The 12,117-nt window shown below is 34.4% G+C and overlaps 1 protein-coding gene across 7 annotated transcripts in view; it reads left to right on the top strand.

The window, feature by feature from the left end:
• The window catches only part of Lrriq1 (leucine rich repeats and IQ motif containing 1), a 188,681-nt gene that overhangs the window by 31,639 nt on the left and 144,925 nt on the right, over window positions 1-12,117 (top strand). For all 7 annotated transcript variants that reach the window (XM_076553850.1, XM_076553849.1, XM_042263248.2 and 4 more), the window contains one exon: window positions 383-533. In XM_076553850.1, coding sequence (XP_076409965.1) covers window positions 383-533 — 151 coding nt within the window. The remainder of the gene's footprint in view (window positions 1-382; window positions 534-12,117) is intronic.

Here is a 12,117-nt window from a genome sequence, read left to right as displayed (position 1 = left end):
AATGGAAAGTTTCCCCTCTTCATCCTCTTAGGAATAATGTTGAGAATGGGCTCAGTTAACCACCACACCCTTTCCCATCTGAAAGCACAAACAATATAACCAACACATATTCCACTGTGCTCTTTTGGGTTGTTCAAGACACTTTGTTGTATTATTCTCTATATTTTTTAAAGAATATTAAGCAAATGTAAAAATAGCCAACTCTTTGTGGATTAATTTCTCTTCTTCATAGTATAGCTATTTGCATGATTATTCTAGAAATTAGAAACTTATGTGCTGATTTAGACATCATATCTCAACTTTGATATTTTTGAAAGGATTAAGTATTATATTTATAAGATGTTGAAATAGAATTGTTGTACTTGTTCTTTCTTTGCTTTAGGAAAACCACATTGAGACTATCAATTGTGAAAATTTGGAAAATCTCTGTGTTGTTCTTCTTAATAAAAACCTGCTGACTTCTATTCATGGCTTGGATGGATGCACTAATATCCAGAACCTTGAACTTTCACATAACAAAATCACTCGAATAAGTAAGGTCAATTTTACTATTTAAACATTTATTTTACATAATTGTATTTTGTTTTGTTCACTCATTTTAGAATTAGCCTTTCCGAGGGCTAGGGAGATATCTCAGTTGGTAAAGTGTTGACTTGTAAGCATGAACACCTTAGTCTGGTGTAAGAAACCCTGGGAAGATATGAGGGAGATGCTGAGTGGTTAAAGTTCTTGAAGTTCAAGCTTGAGGACATGAGCTTGGATCAGAGAATCCATGTCAGTGCTGCTTGAGTATAGTGACCTACCTGTAATACCAGTCACTGAAGGAGGGGACAAGGGATTCTCAGTATACACTGGCTTGTGAGATTACATTTATCAGTGAGCTCTGGTTTACTGAGAGGTTGTCCATCAATGAATAAGGTGGGAGAGCAGTGCAGGATGATTCCTTCAACATCAATCTTAGGCTTTCACGAGCACATGGATCCACAGTGTGCCATACATGTATTTGAACATGCATACAGCATGCATACTACATACACATATGTGCATACACATATATACACATGAGAAATGAGAAACAGGTCAGGCTTGAGAGCATATATTTGTAATCTCAGTGGTAAAGAGGGGAAGACACTCAGATTCTTGAGCCAACTTGGCCTCAGTAGTGAGATAGTAAATTCCAATGCATTGAATATGCATATCATAATCACACACACACACACACCATAGGCCACTATTCCTGATTTGCATATTTTCCATTTTAATACCTATTTAATCTGTATTGGAAAATGGCATTTTTTAAATGTGTATTAAAAACAATACAACCATGAATACTAATGAGTAGCTGTTAGCTGTCACTGAAGTTAGAACATTCCTTTCTTTGTTCTGTTTCCTATAGAAGTGACTTAAACTCCACTGGGGAATTTAAAAGCCACTTCTCTGGCCTATTTTATTGATCCTATACTTGCTACACTTCTCAGCATTCGTAGTAATATTTCCTTATTTACTTGCTGTTTGTTACTAAATAGATCACTTGAACTGACCCCTCCCTCTTTCACCAAGGCTGCTAACATCACATAGTGTAATAGTGTGAATTACCCTGTGTCCTCCCAGTACCTCTTAATTAAATGTGCATAGCTGTGTAGCTGCAACTATGGATTTTATACTTTCTAATGCATGAGGTTGGACAGATAAACATTTAAGTTTTTTCGTTTTTTTAAAAAATTAACATCAGATACTCAAGGACCCTGGTAGGGACCAGACACTTAATAAACAATCAAGGGTTGCCAAAAGGTTGGGAACTTGATGAAGGCTTGACTCTGGTAGCTCTACAAATAGCTTACACTTTTGCTTCACCCCCCATGGGTATTATCTTCTCTTCCTCTTCTACCCTAGTCACGATTAAATCTGACTACCATAGAAATGTCTGATGGGCGTGGAGTATGTCGACGAGATAAGTCAGCCCTCTGCCCATGTAGGTTGGGTTCTATTTAGATTCCTTGACATTCCTTCCATGTGTTTGCTTATATTTGCTTTTTCTTTCTTTGATGTGGGAAAACTTAAAACAGTTGTGAAAATAGACTAATACAACAGAAAATCCATATACTCCTTATATATGTTCAGTGTTTACTTGAGCTTTTTTTATTTCTTTTTTTTTTAAGATTTTATTTATTTATTATGTATACAGAAGAGTGTGCCAGATCTCATTACAGATGGCTGTGAGCCACCATGTGGTTGCTGGGAACTTAACTCAGGACCTCTGGAAGAGCAGTCGGTGCTCTTAACCTCTGAGCCATCTCTCCAGCCCTATTTATTTCTTTTTTAATTTTTAAAAGAAACCTTAAATGTAATTCTATCTCTTCACGTTTGAAGAAACAGCTTCTGAGAACGTGATGCCTCTTTTTTTTAAGCTAACCTCAGTATATTGTTACACCTAAAAAGTGTAGTAAATTCCTTGCATGAACCAATAATACATAATCCTATATTCTTATCTCTATTGCAAAAACATCACGTTTGTTTGAATAATAGCATGAATAATAAACACTTTTCATTTAGCAAGATCTTGAAATCCTATATCTGTAGCAATTCTAGTATTTGTTATACGCATGTATTTATTTGTGGCAAAACCTGTGTATGGCATAATTCTTCTGGCTTGTGAGTGTACTTCCTTTCCGTGTCATTAAAACTGTTCCCTTAAGCGTGATATAAGAGTTTGATCAAATTTGATTTCATCTGCATTGGCAAGACTTCATTATAAATACTGTTCCGTGCTCTACCTAGTCCTGGAGCAATGTCTTCCCTTGCTATGATGTCAGCCTACCAGGAGTTACATTATTAATAACCGTTGAGTCTGCCTTCCACAGTAGCTATCCAACGTCAGTAACTCCTCAGCTAGTTCTGGAATTTCATGCCCACCTTCCCACATCGATGTGTGATTTTTGTCTTGTTTGACCTTGTACAGGTCTTGTGCATACTGTTGCAATCACTAGGAGTTTGTAAGTGCAGCTGCTGTTTTTGGAAAATATACAGTCTTTCCACCTTTTTCCCAATGATCTCTGAGCTTCTGGGGAAGAAGTATATGTATGTCCTACTTAGGGCTGAGAATTCTACAGCCTCCTAATCTCTATAAGTCTTGTCCAGTTGTTAATCAGTTTTCTGATTAACATTCTCTCTCTCTCTCTCTCTCTCTCTCTCTCTCTCTCTCTCTCTCTCTCTCTCTCTCTCTCTCATATGTGTGTGTGTTTGCTAAATATAGCACATTTTAAGTGATTTTTTTAAAAAAAATTCTTTGAAATTTTCACTTATTATGGAGTTTATAAAAGTCCTTTTCTATGACTTCATATTATCTTCTCCTTGTGAATTATTGACTAATGTAAGTTCAGTTAATATGCTGTGATTTATATTGCAGGCCAAGGTGTACCTGTAATTTAGAAAAGTCGGTGTTGTACACCCTTAATATGTGTAGAGTTATTTTGCAAGTCTGATATTGAATATCGGTTTCTTTTCTGTCTGTTACACTGGTCATTTGTATTCTCAAACATTTCATTCAAATATTGTGTATGTATTGGCATAAATACTTAAATCTTCACACATTCCTTTCTGTGGGTTCTGATATGTATTTTAATTGGCTCTGTAGTTATTGGTTACCCTTTTTCTAAAGATTTAAATTTCTTTGTAAGAAAGTTTCTTATTATTCTTTCTCATTTCCCTTTTCCTTCTCATTTTCTCATAGACAAAAAAAAAACAACAAAAAACTTGCACTTCTACTATTTAGAATATTACATGGCTTTCTTGTCAGTCCTATATGGTGTTAATTTTAATATATGTTTTATGTGCCTTGAAAAGGAAGCCAACTTATGTTTTTCATTGGGAGACAATTTTCTTCTATAAGATGTATCTCAGTTATTTCATTTAAACTTTCTGCCTATTTGATTGGTTTTAGACTGGTAGTGTTGTGATATTTTAAATGTCAGTTATTAATAATAATAATTTTAATATTTAGATTGTAATCTAAATATTATAATATTTAGAAATATATAAATTAGTTATAATAATTAGAAATATATTGCTTCATATAGCCTTGGATTTGTGCTCTGAGACTGTGAAATTCTACTGTTTCAAAGAAGCCTCTATTTATTTGTTTGTTTATTTATTTATTTGTTTGTTTTTTTGAGACAGGGTTTCTCTGTGTAGTTTTGGTGCCTGTCCTGGATCTCGCTTTGTAGACCAGGCTGGCCTCGAACTCACAGAAATCTGCCTGGCCATGCCTCCCGAGTGCTGGGATTAAAGGCGTGTGCCACCACCACCCGGCTGACTCTTTTATTTTTATTGTGAATTTTAGCTTTGAATATTATTCTTCCATATTTGTATCTCTAATGTCCTTGAAACTAAATCCCATTTTTCTTGCATGGCTTTTTTTGTTTGCTTGATCTTGCCTACTAACCATCTTCTACTTTAAAACATTTTGAGTATCATTGATTTAAATATTTATATTCATAATGCACAGATTTGGAGTTACCTTTTTGATCCATGTTTAAAGTTTTCTGTCACACAGGCCATTGTCATTTGTAGTGACCAAACAACTTTTTGTTATGTTTGAGCTCTGTCATCTTACTCCACAGGGTGTTCTCTCTTGCCAGAGGAAGGCTTGAAAAGTCACAGGTTGTCTACCAACCAATTGCCTCCTCTCAGTTCCCACAAGATTGCCTCTGCACAAATGTTGGTTCAGACTGGATTATGTCAAAATTGTAACTCACTCCCTCTTGTATTAAAGTATCAGGTTTGGAACTTTTTCATGTGTTCCTTTTCAATAGTTTTCTGCATGCAAGGGGACAGTTGTGTTTAGGTAGCGTCCATCAATCAATCCACTTCTGTTTTGTGTTGGGAAAGAAAAACATCCTTGTTTTTCAAAGCCATCTTTTTTTTTTTTTTCAATCGTCTTAAAGGGTATACTTTAAAAATATGATTCCCTCATATTCTGTTCTAATGTTCATCTACCACATACTCTGAGACCACCCATGATTATTTCCCAAATAGAAATACTAAAATTGTTGATACATTTTTTGTTTTGTTTTGAAATTCTAGTGTAAATACATATAGGAATAATGCATTTTTTTTCAATGAAGGCAAGAGACGTGGTAATGTATTATTATGTGGGCACACACTAGAGTACTAGAGCAAAGCTAAAAACAAGAGCAAAAAACAAGAACAAAAACAAAACAACAAAAATACCCAGATGCCCTTTTTAAGAAGAATTGGTAGAGTCACCATTTTTATTGGCAGTAGTGTGGTAGTAATGCTATGTGGGAATTTGTGTAAGCAATGGATTTCCTGAGACAGGGTATCTATAAGATTTATGTGAAAACTGCCACAGCTTTAATTGATGTGCCTGAGGTATCTCTGTAGTACAGAGAAAACAAGGCTAAGATGTCTTTGCTGTCTGTTGGGTGTAGCGAGACTGCTGTATTTATGGAGTGTGAGAAGAGTGTACATTTGCAAGTGCTTTCCTCAAGACCAGTGGAGTCTGTTTTTCATCTTTAGGAACAGCTTAGAAACTCTGGTCAGGCTAAGTGAAAAGATAGATTTTGTCATTTGGATGATAGATTGCTCTTAAGAACTCTCACGAAAGAGCACAAAGATGGATTAGTATTTCTAAGTCAGCAAGTTAGAGTTCCATTGTATAATATTTCTTAAGTAGGTGAAGTAAAATTGGCAGGGATACCACTCTATTTTATATTTTTAGTTTCAAATTTAACTGGTTGCCAATGCTTTGCTAAGCTCCCTCTGTCTTTGATGTAGCAATAAGCAATGCTCACTCAAATGTTTATATTTTCTAATATTAGAAAATATTATAATTTTTATCTGACTGTGTTTCTTTAGATTTAAGTGGACAAGAATAGTGATTTTACCATTGATCTCTCTTTAAAGCAATTCACTTGAAATTAAAATCATTTCACTACAAATAAAACAATGCATTATTATAAATAGAGACAATATGAAATAACTTCAAAATATGTGGTACTGTTAACAAAAGTAATGGTAAATATAAGTTATGAAACTGAATTTTTATTATTGTCAAATTTGATATTTAAATATATTGACATGCAGTATCTATGGGAACATACAATTTTCACTATTATTCTTGAAATATACATTTAAATATTAATTAAATGACAGTGCTAACTTTTCAACTTAAAGTATGTCTTATTTTAATCAGTGAAGTTAAGTGATCAGCAGCTTTTTTGGAGTATGCATTTTTGTACAAATTGTATGGTAATATAAAGTGCGTGCATGTTTATGTTTTTAACTTATTTATTGATTCTTTGGGAGTTTCACATCATGCACTGCAACTCCACTCACCTCCATATCCATATCCCCCTCACCCCTGCCAAAAGAAAACAATAGGAAGCAAGTAAACAGCCAAATAAAAACAAGAACAAACCAAACCAAAATCAAGTTTTTAAATTGCCATGAACTCTTAGCACTGTTTGGAAAGGCATTTCCATTGAAGAAGAATTTGACATGATCTGGAGTCCTTTCTGAGTGAGCACACAAATGCTTCCTGCTCAAGTCATCTTTCGTGAATTCACTTTTATCAGTGAAAACTAGACATTCAGTTATTCTTTTTTTTCCGAAATTAGGTTTTCTTTTTCTCGAATTTCCATTCAAAGTTTAGTTTGGTTGGACTGCAGTTAAATGGGGTGTTTGGGTATGATTTCTATAATTGGTGTCTTCTCCTGCCTAAAATTGGGAAGACATTTGTTTTCAATTTGTGAGATGGAGAAACAATTCTGGAATGGGAGTTGGACATTGATGGTTAATGTTTCTGAAAGTGACTCACAGAGAATCTTAAGATTTTACATTTTCTTGAAGTTGTTTTCTTTTAAAAATAGGGGATGCCAATGAAAAAAAGTAATTTATAATCAGGTGTATAATCAAATATTCTTTAGTTGTTTCATTTTCATGTTCTTAATGAGTTCAACAAAAACATTAAATTTATATTGTTTTTTAAAAGAACTCCATGTTCTATGAAAATAAAGCTTTGAATATCATTTCAGAAAAAAATATATTTTAATATAACAGAAATAAGCAACCTTCCTTCAAATAATTTAGTCGTGTACTTTGCTTTTCATGTAGATACTATGTAGTAGGTACAGATGAATCTTCTTTTCCTCCACATACTTAAGAAAACAAATACCCATATACTGAGGTAATTCAGTTGAAGTTACACTGCCAGTAAATGATGTAGACAGGATTTCAGGTTTAGAATCCACTCTGATGCCTTATTATTTTTAAATGTTGGTTTAGTTTTTAAGATTACAATATAATTACATACATCTGCAACACAACTCTTGAACTTAAGACTCGTAGTCAATGTGCAAGACATGTCAGAAATACACTGAGATTAGCTCTTCTCCAAAATATGTGTTTGAGTCATTGAGGAATAAGTAAAGTAAAAATTCTAGAGATTTTGCTTGTAGAAATATTTTCAGTATTATACCATAAACTTTTGTGTCCACTAGATGGCACTAGATCACCTTTTGAAATGCACAATGGGGTAGTGTACTGTAAAAAGGGATTGCTCTGGTTTGCAAGTAGAGAAAAAGCTGACCATAGGTTTTCATCTAACTCGAGACAAAATTATGTTGAAAATCTATAGTTTGGATAAGTGCCCTCACTCCTGCTTCAGTGTTCTTGTGTCTCTACATCATTTATAACCCTTTGGAATTTTCACTGAAATTAAAAATTTGAAGCTCAGCTGAGCATTATGTGTGGGTCTTCATGAAAAAATTTTGCACAGAAACACCTTTGAGGAGCTGAGAGAGCCCAGACTTCAACATTGTATTTACTGAAAGCTGTGTGGTTGCTTTCACATCTTTAGCTTTGCTGTTTATTTCGAGTGACTGGACTGTGTTATTGGACATTGGCTCATTTATGTAAGAATGCTTTGCATTAGATATTTAAAACAGGTAGGAACACAAATAAGTTATACTGTGGACTGTGGACCCTTGAGCAATAGACACACTTGGCTTAAGTTCAAGCATATTTTCCAGGACTTGGGGGGGCTTTAAAGAGTCTTTTAAAGAATTTCCTTATGCAATAAAGTTAAGACTGATTTAGGAACCCTGTATATTTGTGATTGTTTCAGTCTTTTGAAAGGAGTTTTTGAATATTTTTGTGGCTGTTTGGTTTTTTTGATAGGGAAGAAGAACTGTCTGCTATATTGACTAGGAAAGAATAATTTTGTTAGGAGTGTGGAGCTTTTGTCTTAGTTCCATTTTTCTTTTCCTGCCTATGGGAAATCAACAACACTATGACAAAAGCACCTTTTAAAGACAAAAGGCCTATTTGGCTCATCCTTTCACCATTGCAAGGCAGTGAAGGCAGCAAGAACTTGAAGGAGGTGCTGCTCACATTATACCTGCAGCCAAGAGGTAGAGAACATGGAGTACGGCAGGCCAGTTAAATGTGCTTTCTCTACACTTACACACTGCGCAAGTCCCTGCCTAGAGCATCATACCACCCACAATGGACAGGTCTTCTCACACAAATTACTATAATCTGGGCAATCGCTGCAGATATTCTCACAGGCCAACTTGATTGGACAATAGCTCACTGAGGCTTTTCTGAGATGAATCTAGATTGTATTAACAATTAATAGCAATCTTCGTATGTGTTTTTGTTTTAGTCTCATCCATTGTTTTTTAATCAAAATTGTATGAGATAAAAGAAGAAAGGTACAAGTGAACTCTAACCTCCTTCCCATCTCTATGTATCCCTTATTTGATCTGAGTATATTTACTGGATCAAGTTACTGTGTAATCAGTTATATAAACCATTTTTTAATTTTATTAATATACTTTTCCTTAAAAAATATGATCTTCCTGAAGATAACATTCAATTTCTACAGATTTATAGTTATTTAATTTCTTGTTTTACTGCATATATTTCATTAATGTCATATCTATCCTTTGGAAGTTTTCTTCTGCATACTTTAAAATACTATTTTTAATAACCTTAAAAATAAAAATAACACCCACTTAATAAATAAAAGAAGCAAGCACCAGTAAAACAAAACTCTTGTCTACAGGGACTGTAGAACTCAGACGGTTCGTTTCTTGTGCTATGCTGCTGATCCATGGAATGTGGTGCTAAAATTTTTAGCATAGTAGTGCATAGAAAATCAAGGCAGTAATTCATAATGATCTCTGTCTCTCTGTCTCTTTGTCTCTCTCTCTCTGTGTGTGTGTGTGTGTGTGTGTGTGTGTGTGTGTGTGTGTGTTCACATGGAAACATATATGTCACTACTCAGGTGCTTTCAAGCATTGTTTGTTTGCTTGGTTGGTTGCTAGGTTTTTGAGAAATGGATTCTTATTTTCCTGGGAGTCTCCGACAAGCTTGATTGGGCTGCCCAGGTAGCCACAGTGAACCTGGGCATCTTCAGTCCTGGTATGACAAGTGTGTATGACCACAACTGAATTTCACTATATGGGATTAAAAAATATATATGAATTAAACTCAGGTCCTCAGGCTTACAAAGTAAGCATTTTATGAAATAAGTGATCTCCCCAGCCCTACATCAAATCTCTCTTTACATTTTTTATTTTATTTTTGAGATTATATTATAATTACTAATTTTCTCTTCCCTTTTCTCCTTAAAGAACTCCTTATATATTTCCTCCTTGCTCTCTTTCAAATTCATATTCATAACCTCTTTTTAAAAATTGTTGCCACATGCATGTGTATGTGTATATATATTCCTAAGTATAGCCTGCTCAGTCTCAATAATGTTACTTGTATGTACGTTTTCAGGACTTACCATATGGTATTGGAAAACAGTTGGTGTGTTCTTCCTGAATACTGTTTCTCCCACTTTCAGCATTACTTAGTTGCCTGTAGATCTTTGAACATATGGTTGAGGGCTCATAGACTTTCTTCCATCTGCTTTGGCATGTCTATTGTTGTCCTTGTTCAGCTCATGTCTAGGTGGTCATATGACTGAAATGTCTAGACGATCATATGAGTGAGACTGTGGATGTAGCATTTGATATTAGTAGGAGACACAGTCTCCCAGCAAACTCCCCAGTCCTCTGGCTCTTGAAGTATGTCTTCCTCCTCTTCTGCCATGTTCCCCGAGCATTAAGTGTGGAATTGTTTTGTAGATGTATCTATTGGGCCTGGGCTCTACAAATCTGCATTTTGATTGCTTCTGTTTTTTTTTTAATAGTGCACATCTGTTGTAAGAAGTTTTATCCATGAGAAGTGAGACTACACTTATATGTATATACAAGAATAAGTGTTTAGAATATAGTTAGGAGTTTTGCTGGTTTAAAATAGAGGTGGTTGTAGGTTCTCTTCCATGACCCATGACTTCACTTGCCCTGCATATTTGGCTAGGTTTCTAACCAGGTATTGTTTCCCTCTTGTTGATCAAGTCTTAGGGCCAATTAGAGCACTGTTGGTTAGCACCAAGGTTTCTCTGTCACTACTACACCCTTAGTATTATTGTCCCTTGCCGGTCCTGGTTGTGACTCATGGGAATTATAGCTGGGTAGGACAGCTGGTTGCTTACCTCATTTGGAAGATTGCATTGCACCTCTGGGTACCATGAAAGCTAGTCTTCAAGGAGAAGCCATTTAGGTCAGCTCTAGTCAGGGACTTCTGAACCCTGTGTCTGAAATCCATGGTGTCTTCAGCAATAGGGACTTACTTACCTCTTGTAGGCAACCAAGGGCAATAGCATTTGGGAGTCTGTTAGATACTCCCAATCAACAACTCTATAAAGAAAGCTTTTCAGGCCTGGTACTGGCATGTTCTTTGGTGGTTTTGGATCTTGAAGGGAGCATTGTCAGACCAAATAGGAAAAATTTCTTTCATATAATGTATATATGTGTGTGTGAAATTATATATATATATATATATATATATATATATATATATATATATAATTTATATGTTATGTAGAGGTTTTAAATAAATAATTAATAGAATGATTCATTATGATTTTCAAAAATTCTTACTGTTATTTTACTATCATCCATCCTTCGGCATTTATCTACCTCCCCCTTCCTTAAAGAGCCCCCCTTTTCCCATTTTCTTGATCAGATCACTTGTACCCATCTATTCCCTTCGCTATTCTTTTGATGCCTATTATCTTTTATTCTTCTTTAAATAGTTTTGACAACATGATATTTTATTCATATAAATTTATAAATAACTTTTGTTAATTAGACAAATTTTATCACTTTTAAATATTCCTTTTCATCTCTAGTAAAGTTTTCTATCTTAGCCATTGCCTCTGGCGTATTCAAATCAGCTTTCTTTTGGATATAGGGGACCATTGTACACTCTGAAACAAATACTGAATACTTGTCACAAATAGTTTTATTTTGCTGGTTATATATTTAATATTGAGAATGTGAAAAAGAAGACATTTCATTTACTTGTCTAAAATGTTAGTAATAAAGATTTTGAAGTTATAAAATTTCTGTGGAACAAATGATATGGTGAAATGAGAGCTATTTTTAGCTCCTAATGTCTGAATTAACTGAAGACAGCTTTTATATTTTCCTAAGATATCAGACCTCTGAAAGTGCTCAACAATGATGGAAATTTTATCATGTACATAGTGAGCAGTGATCACTCAGAATGTTTGATACTCTATCTTCTTAAGCATTTATCATTTACCTCAGTTTGGAGCCTTTGAGCTCCCTGGTTATTACCAAAATACCCAACTAGATATTTATGGATTAATATATTTTAATGAACATTATTTTTCTATGTAACATAATCAAAATTTACCAAATAACATGAAATTATATATATATATATATATATATATATATATATATATATATATATATATATATATGTTAACATTTTAGGTTTGCGGTCACATTTGAATGTTGCTTTTCCCACTTCATCAGAATTCCCCTGTCAGATGAGAACAACATATCGGGGACTTCTTTTTATTTTGTGCTGTGAGGTATTTGCTGTGTTGCCTTTTCTTTGTTCCTCTAAACCCTTTCTTTTTATGGCAACCATGATACCAGCATCTCCTAAATCTCTGCCCTGCTTCACTATAAATGGACAGGAATTATCTTTATTGAAAGAGAAGAA

The sequence above is a fragment of the Peromyscus maniculatus genome, chromosome 18 (genome assembly GCF_049852395.1).
Source record: "Peromyscus maniculatus bairdii isolate BWxNUB_F1_BW_parent chromosome 18, HU_Pman_BW_mat_3.1, whole genome shotgun sequence".
Classification (NCBI taxonomy): Eukaryota; Metazoa; Chordata; class Mammalia; order Rodentia; family Cricetidae; genus Peromyscus; species Peromyscus maniculatus.
This window is presented reverse-complemented; position numbering and strand designations above follow the sequence as displayed.